The sequence below is a fragment of the Hyposmocoma kahamanoa genome, unplaced genomic scaffold (genome assembly GCF_003589595.1).
Source record: "Hyposmocoma kahamanoa isolate Upper Pololo Valley unplaced genomic scaffold, ASM358959v1 211, whole genome shotgun sequence".
Classification (NCBI taxonomy): domain Eukaryota; kingdom Metazoa; phylum Arthropoda; class Insecta; order Lepidoptera; family Cosmopterigidae; genus Hyposmocoma; species Hyposmocoma kahamanoa.
Window position 1 is genome coordinate 1716534 of NW_020653732.1, and position 17040 is coordinate 1733573.

At 36.1% G+C, this 17040-nt stretch overlaps 1 protein-coding gene across 1 annotated transcript in view; it reads left to right on the forward strand.

Annotated features, from left to right (window-relative positions):
* Window positions 1-17040, forward strand: part of LOC113227515 (pyruvate dehydrogenase (acetyl-transferring) kinase, mitochondrial) — a 63780-nt gene that overhangs the window by 32772 nt on the left and 13968 nt on the right. The window contains exon 2 of the mRNA XM_026460452.1: window positions 13218-13275. Within this exon, the coding sequence (XP_026316237.1) occupies window positions 13218-13275 (58 nt within the window). The remainder of the gene's footprint in view (window positions 1-13217; window positions 13276-17040) is intronic.

Below are 17040 nucleotides of genomic sequence, written 5' to 3' on the forward strand. Positions count from 1 at the left end.
TACCATTTTTACATATTTTCACTTTGGGTTACAAAACAACCTTCTTAATTTGTATGTCAAGCTCTTCCCTTATTTTCTTAGCGTTCCAAATACAAAACTAACTCATTACCTATGTTCAGCCAGCAATTCTACTCAAAGAGTACAGCCTAGTCTACAGTACCAAGAGGCTTATAGGTGACTCGGAATTGGTGGAGGTGAAGCTGCAGAGCTGTAGAGTTGCCTGCTTATCGGTATTCTACAGGATAGATATATCAAGATAGTATGCGAGACAATTGCATGAGTTAATTCTGCCTTTCTCTGTCCATCATCAGGGGATCAGTCGTAGGCTGAGGTTTCACCATTATGTTCAGGATATTCCAAGGGTTGGCACGAAGCGCTTCGCTTCCACAATTACATTTATATGGCAAACGGCAATGAAGTGGAATTCTCTGTCTGCAGACTTGTTGCCTTTTCAAGGCGAGAGAGAATAGGAATTATTTAAGTGTGCATGCGCCATCGTCGACTTCCTCATCATCACTTTCCATGAGATGGAGGTCAAATGCGCACTTATTTTTTACTTAGCAACCAAGCGTATGAAGAAATATTGACGATGAAGATGACGTTACACGCGACTTTAATAACAGAGATAATTACGTTTGCGCTTTGGTTAGCATAGAAACGTCACCAGAGGCGTGGCGTGTTAATAATTTTCGTGGATGTCCATCAGTTACTACGTTCTAGTAAGATTATTTACTCGCTGCAGACTCGATCATAAGTCATTGGAGCGGGACATCGACATTGCGATTTCTCTCTCACCTGCTTAGTGACGTACGCTCGTGACGCGTGCGTATGGCCGTTATCGATGAAAACAAATCGGTGCGTTTGAGTGATTTCTTACCTGCTATTCTTGTCAAAATGTTGCAATCATTTTGCGACATTTCGACAAGATTTCCCTGTTATAACGGATAGATTTTATAAAAGTCATATGTTACATGTCGGAACTAATATTGCAGCTCGAGCATGTATATTATATCATATCAATAATGTGCTATATAAATTATATTTTATTTCTATTCCTACTTTTACTGTTACAACTAAATTGAACATCATCTATATCGATAGCATTTATCGACTACAGTTATGCAAGCCCTGCAGTTAAACAAAAGGCCTGCTCGTAACTGGGAGAGAGAGCGCAGTATTGCTGTCCCGCTCCTATAATTTATAACTAAGTCTGCAGCGAGTAAATAATCTTTCCGTAGTCGTAGTCGTGTAGACATTTTAATTCAAAGTATAATAAGACCAATTAGGGCAACTCCGCTTGTTTGGCGCACTAATTCCTACACTTCACTTGTAGCGTAGGGTTGTTACATTATTATTTTAGTTACATCTACAGGTTGATTTTAACATAATTTGACAAAAAATTACGTATTCATTATCTGTACTGTGTGTTTTCGTGCTATATTGAAATATCCTTTATATGATTTATCCATTTATTGAATTGAATTGAATTATTGAATTATCCATTATATGACTATAAAATTGTACAACAATCTACCAATTAACATTAGAGACATAGTAAAAGACACTGACTTTGATAAAACATTGAAAAAGCTGTTAATTAAAAAATGCTATTACAATATAAATGAATATTTCTGTGATAAATATTTGGAGGAATAATATAAGAATAATAATACGACATTGCTGGAATTTATTTAAAATTATATTATGAAATTGCCTTTGACATTTATTTAATAATATTAAGACTATTACCTATTTTTATTTTGTAAATACTTTCATTCCATAAATATGATAATGTGATATCTTTATGAATTGTTAATTTTTATTATTATTATTATTTATTTTTTTTAAATATTGAATGAATGATAGCTTAAGTACGTATTAACATCATAACGAATTTAATGCATGCATTGACATTGTTGATAAAAATTTGTTAGTATAATTTATAAATGCCCCTCTGTAATTTGCCATGCCCTTACAGGGCGTCACATGATCCTATACAATGACATAACACCTTAAATTGTATTTAAAAATTTACTGTAACTGTGACATGCAAATAAATGATTTGATTTGATTTGATTTGATTCTCAGTCAAATGCAATACTTAAAGATTAATATTAGCGATGCGCAACTTTCAATTTTACTAATACTAAAACGTATGAGCAAATCATTCGCCTAAACCGAATCCAAGTCGAATAATTGACCGATACCGAATTCCTCTGCCATTGGTCGGATGCACGAGTTGAATGATCATTATGTCGGGACTGCACCACACTATGTCCATATCACGAATATCGTTGTGCGCTATGGAATCTATATTGCAATTTATAAAGCGACATCTCTTGTCAATCGCTGGTAGCTGTAAAGATTCCTGGCAGCATGAAGAACTTTCAAAGGTTTATTATAGGTGGCGCTACGGCTGAAACGCCATTAAAACCATAATACAAAGATCTGCAACAAGGACATGAACAGGGCTTCGTCTCACGCTAGAGGTTATGCGATAAGTGCCTACCGCTGAATGTATCGCCGACAGAGCCAGCACTCAGACAAGTCTTTCGTTTACATTACAATCCTCGTACAATTCTAGCATTCGGTTCCGCACGACTGCACACGGCGTGCAGGCATTCTTATTCTTATTCTTATTCAAAATATTCCTGTCCCCGTCACATTTACGGTATTTACCATATGTCAGAGAGGGCTAAGGTGATCACGAGTATAGCTATACCCTATAGAATCTGTGGATTAGTAATGAATGATGATGGAATTTGGTTTGTAAAGGCTGAGTGAAGAAATAGATTTCTCACAGATGGCGCTACGCTATAAAAACAATGATTTGCAACAGGTCTGTTGGTTCGTTCCATAAGTAAGTTGGCATGGCATCTAGCACGGTTTGCTGGAAGGAAGCAATTTTTTGTTAGTGTTCGATCTTTATATTAGTAATTATAACAAATTCGTGGAATAATTTTACGTAAATAATTTAATACCATGGCAAAAAATTGTGACGTCAATAAAAACTTAAAAATTGCAACATTTTGTAGACAGTGAACAGCGAGAGGTTTTCAGATTAGTAATTATTTACTTCCATTTTTATTAAGTACAATTATTTTTAAAATACGAGTTTTTTTGTTTATAACATTATCTTCCACATTGACAAATTAATTTGTTTAGGACATTTAAAATAAAATAATAAAAATAAAAATAAAAATCATTTATTGCAGACAATTTACAGTACATTTTGTTAGTACACTTACAAGCTATCTATTCTACAGTTAGTCTGAAAGTTACAGAATAATGAATGAATGATATGACACCTACTAAGTTCAGCGAGCTCCCAGGACGTGAAGTTCGGTGAACCTAGTAAGCAGATCGGAGTCTCGCCTATCCCTAATTTAAACATGTTTATACATATTTAGGTTAAAAATAAAATTGTTTAGCACATATTAAATTGAGCAACTATTACAACATAAAATTATAAGCGTGCTTGTGTGCTTAAATTGAAAGCAAACTTTTCTTAGTTCTGTTCGTTTAACGGTTATTCTCGGACTAGTGTTTACTAGCTAATTACCGTGGCAATTTTTATTATTTAGGTATTCGATGTTTTATCGTGCAATATTATTTAATATTCGAGTAGGTACGTAATGTAACGTGAAATATTAAAAGAAAAAATAACGTGCACCCTCATAGCTCCGCTCTTCCCTAGTCTGTGTCGCGGGTGTCTTGGTCAAACCACAAATGATGCCCAAACTCACGAGAGAAATAAAGGTAGGTAGAATCCGAGACCTCTTGCGTGGCAGTCCAGCGTGATAACCGTTCGGCCACGAAGGCAGTTAACAAAAATAACATAAATTTCCAAAATCACAATTTTAAAAGCTAGAGAGAATAACCCATTTATATTCGAAATGTTCTTCAGATATTAGCCTCATTGCTCAAAATTGTAACTAATAAAATGCACATAACCGGCATTGACTTACAATTATATGGACGTCGCTCGGGTCCGCGCTAAAAAGTGTCCGAACTTATAGGGCGTTAAAATCGTATACAGAGCGTCATTCACGATTTAGTCGTCGTTTGCACGACTGACAGCGAAGCAAGCAAAATTAGACAGTACTGCGATGACATTACAATTTGAATTCAACGTTTTAGCTTTTTCATATTCCTTTACATGTCACTACGTTTAAATAGGTTGACTTGGGACATTTTTTTCGTGGTTTTTGTATTAGACCCGTCGTCCATTTATTTGTAAGTCAATGATAACCGGTTACTATTTGCTGCCGTCGGTATAGTTCTAGCTGTTATATCATTAGTCACTAATTCTCAACAAAACGTAACCGAGCCGAAACATGTTATTTTCGAGTTCTTCATATTTGTGTAATTTGCGTCAGACACTTGTTTCAAGGTCAGAGTTGTTTGTAAATAATAAGTCCAAAGTCCAACTTCCGTTTTACTGGCTCAAAACTGGTTTTTCAATTCTCATGCTCCAAAAGTACGTCAATAAAGCGTTACGTAGCGGGAGTAAAGTGCATCGTTTAATCCCTAGGAGTAATTTCGGGCGCGTTCAAATTAACCGCTGTTAGGGTCGTATTCCAGAACTCTACTCAATACTCAAGTCAGGACTTGAGTATTGCCTTGAGCACTGAAAATCATACTCAAGTCCTTGCCATTAGGATCGTATTTCCAGTGCTTGAAATCATACTCAAGTCTGCTCAAATCCTGACTTGAGCATTGAGTAGAGTTCTGGAATACGATACAGACGTGCTGCAGCCACGTGGCGGCCGCGCGACTATCACTTAAAATCGAATTGAAGACTTTATAGACAATGTAAAACAACACCCTGCAATATAGGATAGTATTACCGCATTTTTCACTCGCCTCAACGTAATTATAAGTCGTTCTTCTGCACAAATAGTGTTTCCGAAGATGGTTTCTTGTCGTGGCTTTTCAAGGGTTGAAGTAATTCCATAAACATGTTCTATTTATTCTAATGTAATTTTGGAATTTTTTGTCGTCATATTGCAGAACCTTGTAGTATTCATTTTAAATTCATAGGAAGACACGCATTTTTAACTAGAATATGACCGGTGAGTTTCGATAGAATTCGCTGAGGAGAATCTACAACAACAGACAACATAGACAGACTATTATACAGAAACAAATTGTTACTTTTAACTCAAGAATCCAGTACTTGCTCTAATTTGTGCCAAAAGGTAAAGGTTTAATAAGTTAAACAATATAATTACATCTAAAACAACATTTAAAAATAGTCACAATAAACAAAAAAAAGATAATTATAATTTATAGTTTATTTCTATCTATCTATCTATTCTTAAATTTATAGCTTCTCTTGAAGAATTTTGCCAATGTCTAGTCAGTCATGGGAGTTACACTTTTATATTTCATTTCAAATCTACACTAGGAATGGGCGTTACAGATATAGTTATATAATAAATATAGTTAATTATAGTTATTGAAACTATATATAGCGGCAATATCGAATATCCGATATCGTGTATCTTAGAAACTATATTGCTTCGTATCAGATATTCACTGAGTGATATCAAAGCGAAACCATTTTTCGTGCGTTTTCGTAACTCTTGTAGAACTATATCCAATAATATATAGTTTCGAAATCTGATTCCGGATATCACTAAAGGCAATATAGCGACGTAGTGCGCACGCGGGCTGTATCCATGAATATTATAATTTCAGAAAATATATAGTTTCTAAATTCGATTTCGAATATTGATATAGCTTCGATTTCGATATTCAGAAAAAGCTATATTCCCATTCCTAATCTACACATAAACGTAAGACAGTACGTGCTTACGTTTAACAAAAATTTTCATACTTGAAGTTTGTACTAAATACTTTTTCAGTGTTTGTTGAGCAATGAGTTAATGTCCAATCTAAAACTGTCTCCATAAGTAGTTTTCTCTGTAACTAAACGATTTAGGGTACTACTAATGCCATCTAGCGGCACGTTGGGATCATTAACGCTTACGTCACGCGTGTAGTGCCGCCTACTGATCACAGGTGAAAAATTTAACGACCACATACAGAAATGTCATCTAATATCCTGTATGCAGGGTGTAATCGTTAAGTGTGCCCAGGCGATTATTCTATAAATCTAGGAGATATCAAAAAGCTTTAAACTGATATAGAAAGTATGTTACCTAATGAGTAAATCGACATTAATTACTTTTTAAAAATAAAACTAGAAATATCCAACATTTTAACATAAAACGCTCCCATATATTTAATATGACATTCAAAGAGAGGTTTTAGTAACCTACTTTAAGAGGTAACAACAAGTTTACAGATAATTTATGATGACCACTTTTTTTTTACGCGGGGAAATCCATCATGGATACCTTCCGTCTGGGGATACAGACTTATGATATGAAGGATATGTGAGACTCCTACTTACCAAAAAACACCTCGGCACCAGGCTCTGCACCATGTGCTGGGTCTTGGGGGCGCCGAAGCATTCTTCGAAGACCCAGCGGTGCCCACCCGTTTTCGAGTTCACTTCGCTAGGAAGGGAGGAGAGCCTCTTACCTTAACAGCCTGCTAAAAGGCGCGCACGCCAACTTAATTTTTGGACTTGTTCTGTTTTTATTTTCTTTTTAACCGACTTCAAACAAAGGAGGAAGTTATCAATTCGTCTGTATTTGTATTTATCTCACGCGATAACTCTTCTCGATTTGTGAACCGATTTTGGTGTTTTCCAATTCCACGAATGTTTTCCAATTCCACGAATTTTTGAAGTTGGTTTCTTTTGTACTCTGTTCTGATCGTTATTTGTTTGTTTTTTTACACAAAAATCGGGAAGCGTAATATAAAGTTAGCGTAGTGTTAATTGAGGTATCGATGTTATCTTATGGACAGGCGTGTCGATTACCACAGGCTTTTACAGGCCCACGACTTGTTGGTCTCACCGCTTGATAGGTAACATAAAAAAAAAAATATTAGGAACTTCTAGAGCATCGGAGCTTGTTTTATTCTCGATTATACGGCCGACGACACATACCCATCAGTGTTGTACGCGTGATACAAGATTGTTATCAAGCGTTTCAATACTACGCTTCAAGGAATCGCTTTTCTGAATCACCAGGCCAGAAAAACGAATGAGCGGTGTACCATAAAATGTGGTGCCAAATAAGGTACTAATTTAAATTAGTAGCAGTAGAGCTTTAAAAGAGTTGGTCCTTGGAAGTGCTTAGGGCTTGCAATTCGAATATTCTAATATTCAAATTTTCGAAATTTAGATATTCGATCGATATATTCGGAATTAGTAGAGGCGAAGCTTCTGAGGCTTGAGCACCGCCGTATAGTTGCCTGCTTATCGATATTTTACAGGCTATATTACGGAGAGAGTGCGATGGAATTACACGATTTAATTCCGCCTCCTCCTTTCTATCACCGAGGGACAAGGCATAGGCTTGAGTTCCACCCCTATGTTGTGGATATTCCAAAGATTCGCACGGAGCGTTACGCTTCCACATTTATATGGCGAACGGCTATGGAGTGGAATTCCCTGCCTGCAAACTTGTTCCCTGAACGTTATAACTTGGACCTTTTCAAGGCGAGAGTGAATAGGCATTATTTAGGTGTGCATGCTCCATCGTCGACCTCATCGTCACTTTCCATCAGGTGAGATTATACAGTGTGTTAGGGCACGCACTGTACAAACTTGAAGGGGGTGTTTAGTATTCAATATTATGTGAAAAACACTAATACATGTGGGGTCAAAACTCAACTCCCTAGGAATGGCAGCCATTTTGATTTTTTATACTTAGTTTGCTAAACGTTTGTTCTAAAATTATCTTATCTTAATTATATTATGAGAAGTAAAAGCAGTACGAACATAAAAAATATTTTTTCGGAAAGCTAAGATTAGCGGCAATTGAATAAAATATCTGTCATGTACTTAAAACAGTGGGGGATTGCCTAAAAAAAATAATGAATGTAAATTTTTACCAAAAAAACTAAGTTTTTGTAATTTAATCCTAAAATCACCAAATTAAGGTACAGTTTTTATGTATGAATTTTAAAGTATTTCAGCTGTTCTTAAAAACACGACAAAAATCATAATCCTATGTCCACAATTCTAAAAGTTACAGCTTCTGCAACATAACGTCTCCGAGAGCGAAATAAGTAAATTTTACAGTCTTTCTAGTAAATTGTTTTGTGTTGAGATGTAGTAAGTTAATTTGAAATAAAAAACAGTAAAAAATATTAGATTATTTATTTTACAAAAAAAAGAAACACATAAATTATAAAAGGTGTTCAAAATGTCCCCCCTATTTAGAAGGCAAGCTGTTGTCCGAATTCCCACCTGTTGCGTGGCCCGATATAAAATTTCGGGATTTGCACGAATTTCTTCAGCAGCTTCACGAATGCGCGCCGATAGCTCCTCTCTCGTATTCACTGGGTTAAAATAAACTTTTTGTTTCTTCCAACCCCAAAAAAAAATCTAATGGAGTTAAATCCGGACTACTAGATTAGATAGATTCGAATATAGAACATTCGAATTATTTTTCTTACTAAACACAAGGCTGATTAGCCATACACGCGACCACTGATTGGGCACGCGCCACTCGGGAGCATTGCAAAGTTTGCTAATGAGGAAGAGCTAGAAACATCCATCCGGATGCAAATGGTATTATTTGATAGTGGTAGTCCTCGACAAGTTCACCGAATTTGTCCTAAGTATACCACCAACTAGTGTGGAGTGTGAAATATTTAGTCGCAGTAGATCTCCTCGTGAAAGAGTTTGTCCAGGGCAGGACTGCTACCTTATCTATTAGCCGCCAAGCAGTAATGTCAGCATTACTGCGTTCCGGTTTTTAAGGGTAAGGGTGCTGGTGAAAGTAATTTCAGGCGAGCGCCTGATGATAAGATACACGCTTGACCATAACACTTGCAGTGTCACTCAGTTCTTTAAGTCGCAAAGATCTGAGGCGCACTGCCACTGCGCCCGTCACCCTGAGACAGAAGTTGACAAGTCCCAGTGCCTGTAATTTCACCAGCAACAGTCATCTTTTAAGGTCCACGTTACCGTACATGACGATAGGCCAGATGTAATATAAAAGTAGCCTGATTCATAGCTTAATGTTCAGTTTACGACAGCACAGAACTTTCCTTATTTTGTTAAAAAAAGCTCAAACAATTTCTATCTGGGTCTTGATGCCGTAATCATTTGAATAAGTACTATAAAAAATACTTAACTGTGGAGCGGAAACGTGGACACTAAAAAGGCGGAACGTGACCACCTTGACGCCTTCGAGATTTGGTGCTGCAGGAAAATGTAGCGAGTCTTTTGGATTGATTTTCGTACCAACGACTGACTGTCCACCTTATGTCTGCGTAGGGTACTTGATTTCTTTGGTCACATTGCCAGGAAAGAAGGGCAAAACCTCAGACGACCGGACAAATTGGCGGTAAACGTCTGAGAGGTCGCTGTCCCACAAGATGGTCCGATCAAGTTTGTACGGCCCTCGGCATGGGTCTCCATAATTCGCTCCAAATGCCAAAGACCGCCACAGATGGCACAGCGTGGTCATGTGGAGCTTGTTTCCGCAGGGGAGCCACGACCCTCAGTAATGGGGTATACGACGTTAGGAGGATAAAAAACACACAACGCTAACAATTAAAGCCACTACAATTAATCTGTCTCTAACAAACAAGTTATGCAGTGCTAGTCGCATGCGTATAGGTAATCTACACTACGACAGTTGATAGCCTTGAAACACTTTACAACAATGCACTATTTTGCATACAAAGTTAAGATTCGTTGTGTTTTTAACAAAAAAGAGTGACGGGAGGTAGTAGGTAAGTGATCTGATTTATTTAACTTCCTGAGATCCCCTATATCACCTTATGATACTTTCATTAATATTTTTTATTTCTCGTTAATAACGTAACGTTGCATTTCTTAAAACATTAACGATTGCTGATAATGTGGGTATTTTATATCGGCGCATGAGTATACAATGAGAATCTTTAATCGAAATTGAACCTTTGTGCTATTATCGACATGGCGAATTCTCGAAGAGATAAATATTGATTCAATGTTACTTACTACCAGGGTTTTGTGTTTTTTAATTAGTAAGGACGTTAATCTTTTGATTTTTTATGTAAACCATAAAAATGAAATTTATTTTTAGTAGTTTTTTTAACCATTTCTTTCTGTATTTTTACCTACGGTGATATTTTGGGCCCTCAAGTCTTAAAACATGCATCTTTATGGGGATGATAATTGATGAGTCAACGGTGATGTTATTCAATTTAAACGAGTCAGGGTGTGAAGATATTCTCAAAGAAAGAAGACTTATAAATGTACCCAGAAGACATTCAAGAGGAGGTCATTCCTCGGTCAGTTGACGGAAATTAGTGATATTCTTTTGACGATGAACCGCTTTTTTCCTTATGCGTATACGACTAGATCTCTCCACCGTCAGCAGCCTTGGAATAGGATGAATATGTTCTGCTCGTGCACTGTGCTGACTTCCCTGAGATGTACGAGCAAGAAACTCTGGGGATTGCTCTTTTCAAATAAACTTAAATGCTATGGAATACATTTTAAATATTACTGTGAAATCTAGACCCATGTCGTCGTTCTCCCGGCCCGGTAATCAAATCCGAGATCTCTGCGTAGTAGTCCAGCATGGTACTATGTACCATGCCACGGAGACAGTTTGGATTTTAATGTTTTATATATACGGCAGAAACGTCACGTGCTTACGCCGCTGTAGCCGCTTCTACCAGCCGACCCGCCACTTCGTAACTCGAGAGGCGGCAATCGGCTAAGAGTAAAAGTAATCCCCGTATCACAAAGTTGTCACAAAGGTGGTGAAGAGGAAGAGGAAGCCCACCAGCCGTAACCTGTGTGGCACACCACCGACAGGATCGAACTTTTTGCGCCGTTCAGCAACACCGACGACGCTGCTGTACCTGTCGCGACATTACTCCACGAAGTCTGAGGAGATAGTGGAGTACATCAGACATAAAGTCAAATACACCCTGAGGGTCGAGCGGTTGGAGTCCCGCCACAACGTGAATTTCAATTCGTTTGTGGTGAGAGTACCGACCGAACATCTGTCGGCCTTGAAGGAAGAGTTTTGACCGAAGGGTGTCATGTATCGGCGATTCCGCGGCCGGTTACCTGACACCGGATTGCGCCACACGTCCTTGACAAATATAATATAACATTAGTTGTTTATTTTATTGTCGTATTATATTTTATGTATGTTAGTCCACTTGGCGGCAGAAATAGGTAAGGTGGCAATACGTCTCTGGACGAACTCTGTCCCTAGGAACTCTACTGCAATGAAGAACACATAGTAATGTCAGTAAATTTGAATTTATCTACAGAGCGCGAAGACATTTCCGACTAAATATTCCTTCCGACACAAAGGCAGATTAATACTACCAGCCTCGCGATTAACATTGCATTCGTCAAGTCCGTTTGTTATGTCAATTAAAATTTATAACAAATTACCAAAAATAATAGAAACAGAAACAAGCGAAACAAAATTTATATCAAAGCGTTAAATACATATTTAGTGGGAAAAAGTGACTACACAGTACATGAATACTTAGATGATAGGGACATGTCCAATTAATAATATACATAATTATAATAGTTAATACATAATACAGATAATATGTTTATCTTCTCTTCATAAACTCTCTATAACATGTTCAAAAACCCCAAATTACGACTAGCATAAAGGTAAACTGTTTTGTTAGAACAAATTTCTTATCTGTAATGTTATTATTGCTTCATAACATCGAATTTGATGTTATTATTAACCGACTTCAAAAAGGAGGAGGTTCTCAATTCGACTGTATGTTCTTTTTTTTTGTATGTTTGTTACGCGATAACTCCGGTATTTGTGAACCGATTTTCATGATTACTATGAGTACTTCCATAGTGGTCCCATTTCATTTTGTAGAAAATCATCCACCTTTAAGGGTGGCTGTTCACGCATGAAGATTCATTTTTATAAATAGCGCCTAATTTTAATTTAAGAGCAATTATTTTAATGGTTGATTTTGCTATTTCTCCAATTCGAGGCGTTTTACTCTCAATATACTTTGAGTAGTGAGAACCGATTATTTCCAGTATCCGAATATTATCTCCAGTGTCAAGTCCTGTATAGTGGCGAACTAGGGGATATTTCAATAAAATTGAGCAAATAGACGTAATTCCACGTACTTTTGAGGTCGGTTTTTAGTACTCTGTACTGAGATTATTATTACATTCAAATTTCGAACATCTCTGAAAAACAAAACAATACAACTTTGACAATTACACACGCTACTTGATATCGAACGATATGACAATTGCCGATTCTAGTTTGTCTATGAATTAAAAATAAAAACTACGGTTGTGTGACGTGCGTGAAAAAAGTTTTTATTTGCCGCCATTTCGCCAGTCGTAACATGCGGTTCCTGAACACATCACGGAGAGCTTATAATGTGTGTGTAGATAAAGCAGTGTACGTAACTGTACATAATTAGACATTAAAACACTCGTGAGATGTTTCATAAACCCACACTCGTATCTTAATGCCTTTCGTTATGTAACAGTCACATAAACTATTATTTGTCAACAAATGCATTATGAGCAACTTAGAATAATAACGCATAGAAACCTAGTCCCCGCATGCTAAGTGAGGCAAATTGAAGCGCGCCAAAAGCGCCTACACGAGCGGGCGGGCCTTCAGTGCTCAAGGTCAACTTGCACCGCGAACAGCTCCAGAATTTTAGCTAAAAATGACGAAATGTGCGGTAAATGTGTGTAAAAATACGTCAGACAAATATAAAATAGATACTAACATCACATTCCACAAGGAAGTAACGCGTTTCAACTTGTATTTTTATATAAATATTCACTAAAACCGAAAATTAACCTACTACTAAAACTAGCCTACATGACTTTGATTTTTGCCTCAGTTGTGACAGTTCGTTTGATATGAAACTATCATTCTATGCGTTATTATTCTAAGATGAGCAATATCTACCTGTTTAATCTTAAGGCTTTAGTAAATACAATAGGGTTTAAAATTAGTTTAATTTAATCGGAGTTTTGTCATTTGCTGTGCCCTTACAGGGTCTATAATGAACTTAATTTATGTTACCTACCGCCTTAAATATAACATGGTTTGTAATAAAGTATTGAATGTTGTTTAATTATTTTTTTCTTATTGTTACAGGTTTAAATGCATGCGAAAAAAAATCCTTCATATTCCTCAGAAAGGAGTTACCTGTAAGGTTAGTATGTATGTAGTAGATATAACATCAATGAACTTGACTGAGGTCGTCCTGGGTTGGCTCACTATAGACTGGTTAATTCAGCAAATCAAACAAATTACCAATTCAAGTTGACACAGGCCCCAGGACCAGGCGATTAAATGAAATGCAACTCTATACCAGTTGTAATAAGAACGGTTCAAAGTACAAACAGTTAATTAATTTGTCTATTATTATTCTAAACCTTACTGAAGCACGTGATAGTCATTGGGAAATGTATAGGTGCCTACTTGAATACATTTATTTATGTACTTGCTAATAGCTTAGTAGGTATAACAATCATGGTCGGAATAGGGTGTTCCAATATCATCGAGTATATAACTAGAAATAGAGACGAAATGTCATTTAATTTGTTTGAAAACTATCCTGCCAAATCATTACGGTGACAATTACGCTCCGATTGGAAAGCCCGAATTCGACACAATTGACGGGTGTCGTCAAATGTTTCACTTCAATACGACCACTTTTTTAATTAAATTTAAATTAATAAAATTAAATTAATAAAATTTTTTAATTAATTTTGTTAAACGTAAGCACTTATTGTCTTAGGTTTATGTGTAGAGCAGGGTTGTTATCAGTGCAGGTTTTTTTTACATATATGCGGATGCTGTTTTTTTTTGGCCTCATCGAGTATATAACCCGAATTCGAAACAATTGACAAGTGTCGTCAATTGTTTCACTTTAAATCGACCAGTTTAACTTGAGCTTTGCTATAATGGACGAAAATTTAAAAATTACTTATTTAATATTTAATTACTTTAATTTATTAGATGTTTTGCTGTTTTGCCCACATCGCCGAATTGAACAGCCCCCCATTGTTAGAGATATTATCTTTATTACAATAAATACAGAATATTTTTGGAATACACGGAGACGTACACACAGGTCAGTTGTTGGCGCTGTACTCAGCTTTCTAATTTGTGATTTCAGCGCAAACGAGATTTGATATTTAAAAGTGATATAAGGCCCATTTGCCTGATGAGTTGCCAGGGATGGATGGCCCTTATTTCGTCTCTATTTCTGGTTACATACTCAATAATAAATGTCTACATATCGATACAAAGGAGTGACATAGAGTGGCTAACAACCAAATGTTAATTAACTACTATTTTATTTTACTACACTCTGAGCAGACCTAGGACACAGCTAGTGATTGCAATCGACAAATATTCTATCGACTATCGTACAATAACTGTACTTTTTTCATTTCAATCATTATAGGCTCATTATTCCTCCCATCTGCTGGGCACAGGTCATTTGATTTGTCAACTGCGTACCTACATACACTACATACATACACGACATTGAGAACTATGTCCATTGACTTACAATTATATGGACGTCGGGTCCGCGCTAAAAAGTGTCCGCACTTGTAAGGCGCTAAAATCGTATACAGAGCGCGACACTCCGCTTTAGTCTTCATTTGTTCTACTGACAGCGCGATACTGCGATGACATTACAATTTAAATTTCGAATAGGTTGACTTGGGACATTTTTTTCGTGGTTTTTGTATTAGACCCGTCGTCCATTTATTTGTAAGTCAATGACTATGTCTATAAAAATACGAAGAAGAGACATATTTTCAGTTTTTCATTTAAATTCAATATAAAATCCGCCTTTTGTACCATTTTTGTGTTGTGGTCAATGAAGTTTAATAAATAAATAATCAAAATTGCCAGTTTTTATTAAAATGTATATGAATAAAAATTTATGTCGATACTATTAGGCCAACTGTCAAAATAAAATAAAGAAGGCATTAACGCATTAATTTGTTATGTGTATGTAATCATTACAATGTTGTAACATTCACAATTATTCAGACTTTTTACCTTCTTTCACAATCTATCGATAAAACTGTCGACAACCACTACATGACTGTAATTATTAATAACAAAGTTCGTACACTTAGAAATCCGGCTGAATTCGTACCAAAACCTTCAGGCAATCCGTGTCAGATGCTCTACCAATTAAGCAACGGAACGACCCAGCAGACCTTACGAATTTTTCTATGTGCTTCTTGCAGATCTTTGTTTTTGGTCTTTACAATAAATAATTGAATATCTTGGTATTACCTAAAACATCGTGACATTCAAAAAAGTGAAAAAAAAAAAACTAAATCACTATTTAAAATTTTATGAAAACTAGCAACCCTGCAAATTGCATTTTTCTCCATTTTACTCCGTCTTCAAAAAAAAAACAGACTGTACGTGAATAGTTTTATCGTACTTTACCTCTTTAAGGTTCAGAAGAAGTGTGTTCGGGCGATCTGCGGTGCGTGGTTCGACAACAGCTGTAAACCGTTGTTTTTAATTTATGAGAAATACTGCTTCAACATGTGTGTAATTATTTTCAACCATTTGCCAAATGAAATTAAATTGTTACAAGGACATACTTTTAAATTACAATTAACAAAACGGCTTTTGCTTCTATAGTAATAAAGAATGCTTAGAATTTCCAAATAAAAATTTACATTAATTTGAAGTGCAATTAACAATAGAAACCAAACATGAAATTAATATTTGCACATCTGCTTGCAGGTTGAACACAATGTACCTAATTTTATTTAAGACCTTTATCATTACTGTATTCTGGCAAATAAACGTATTCTATTCTATTCTCTACCACAGCGCAGACCGCTGGACCACCGAGATCAAACTAAATACATAGAAATTAGACCTTGATGTTCAACCGACAAACAAACCCTGCGTCATCTATTGTTTAGAGGCTTACCGTAAAACACGGTATTAACTGGCCTATGATAAGCCATAAACAGTCACATCCTTTTTGACACATTACTTCTATAGTAATAAAGATTATAAGTACTAATTTTAGAAACCGTACTTGAAATTCCATACAAGTAAATACATGTAATTGTATTTGTATGAAATTTGTAATGTTGAGAGAAATAATCTAAACTAAACTAAACATGGGACTTGACTACTTATGTCTCAGGGTGATGGGCGCAGTGGCAGTGCCCGACAGATCGTCGCTCTTTTAAAGCTCTGAATGGCACTGCAACTGTTTATGTATAGGCGGGTAGCTTACCATCAGGCGCAGACCTGTTCGTCCCGTCACGTGATATCATAAAAAAAGTTAGTACGTAACATTGACTTACAATTATATGGACGTCGGGTCCGCGCTAAAAAGTGTCCGAACTTATAGGGCGTTAAAATCGTATACAGAGCGTCATTCACGATTTAGTCGTCGTTTGCACGACTGACAGCGAAGCAAGCAAAATTAGACAGTACTGCGATGACATTACAATTTGAATTCAACGTTTTAGCTTTTTCATATTCCTTTACATGTCACTACGTTTAAATAGGTTGACTTGGGACATTTTTTTCGTGGTTTTTGTATTAGACCCGTCGTCCATTTATTTGTAAGTCAATGCTACGTAAGTTTTGTTTTTCCTTTAGTAAAGTAAGTTTATATTTAAATGAATTAGACACTAATAGTATATTAAATAATATAGCAGCGATTAAATAAATAAAATTAAATTAACATCGTCGGAGAGGATGAGTAAGTACTCAACACCAATACAATTGAAATTAGATAAAGAAAAATGTCTTTATTCTAGATTTTCTGACATATCAAACACTGCTGACAATTGATTAAATCAAATTTAAAAAAAAAAGTAGGAAATTAAAACAACTTAGAAAAAACACTCAGAAAAAATTCTTTCGATCCGGTCGGATTCGAACCGACGTCTTCTTGCATACCGTGCCA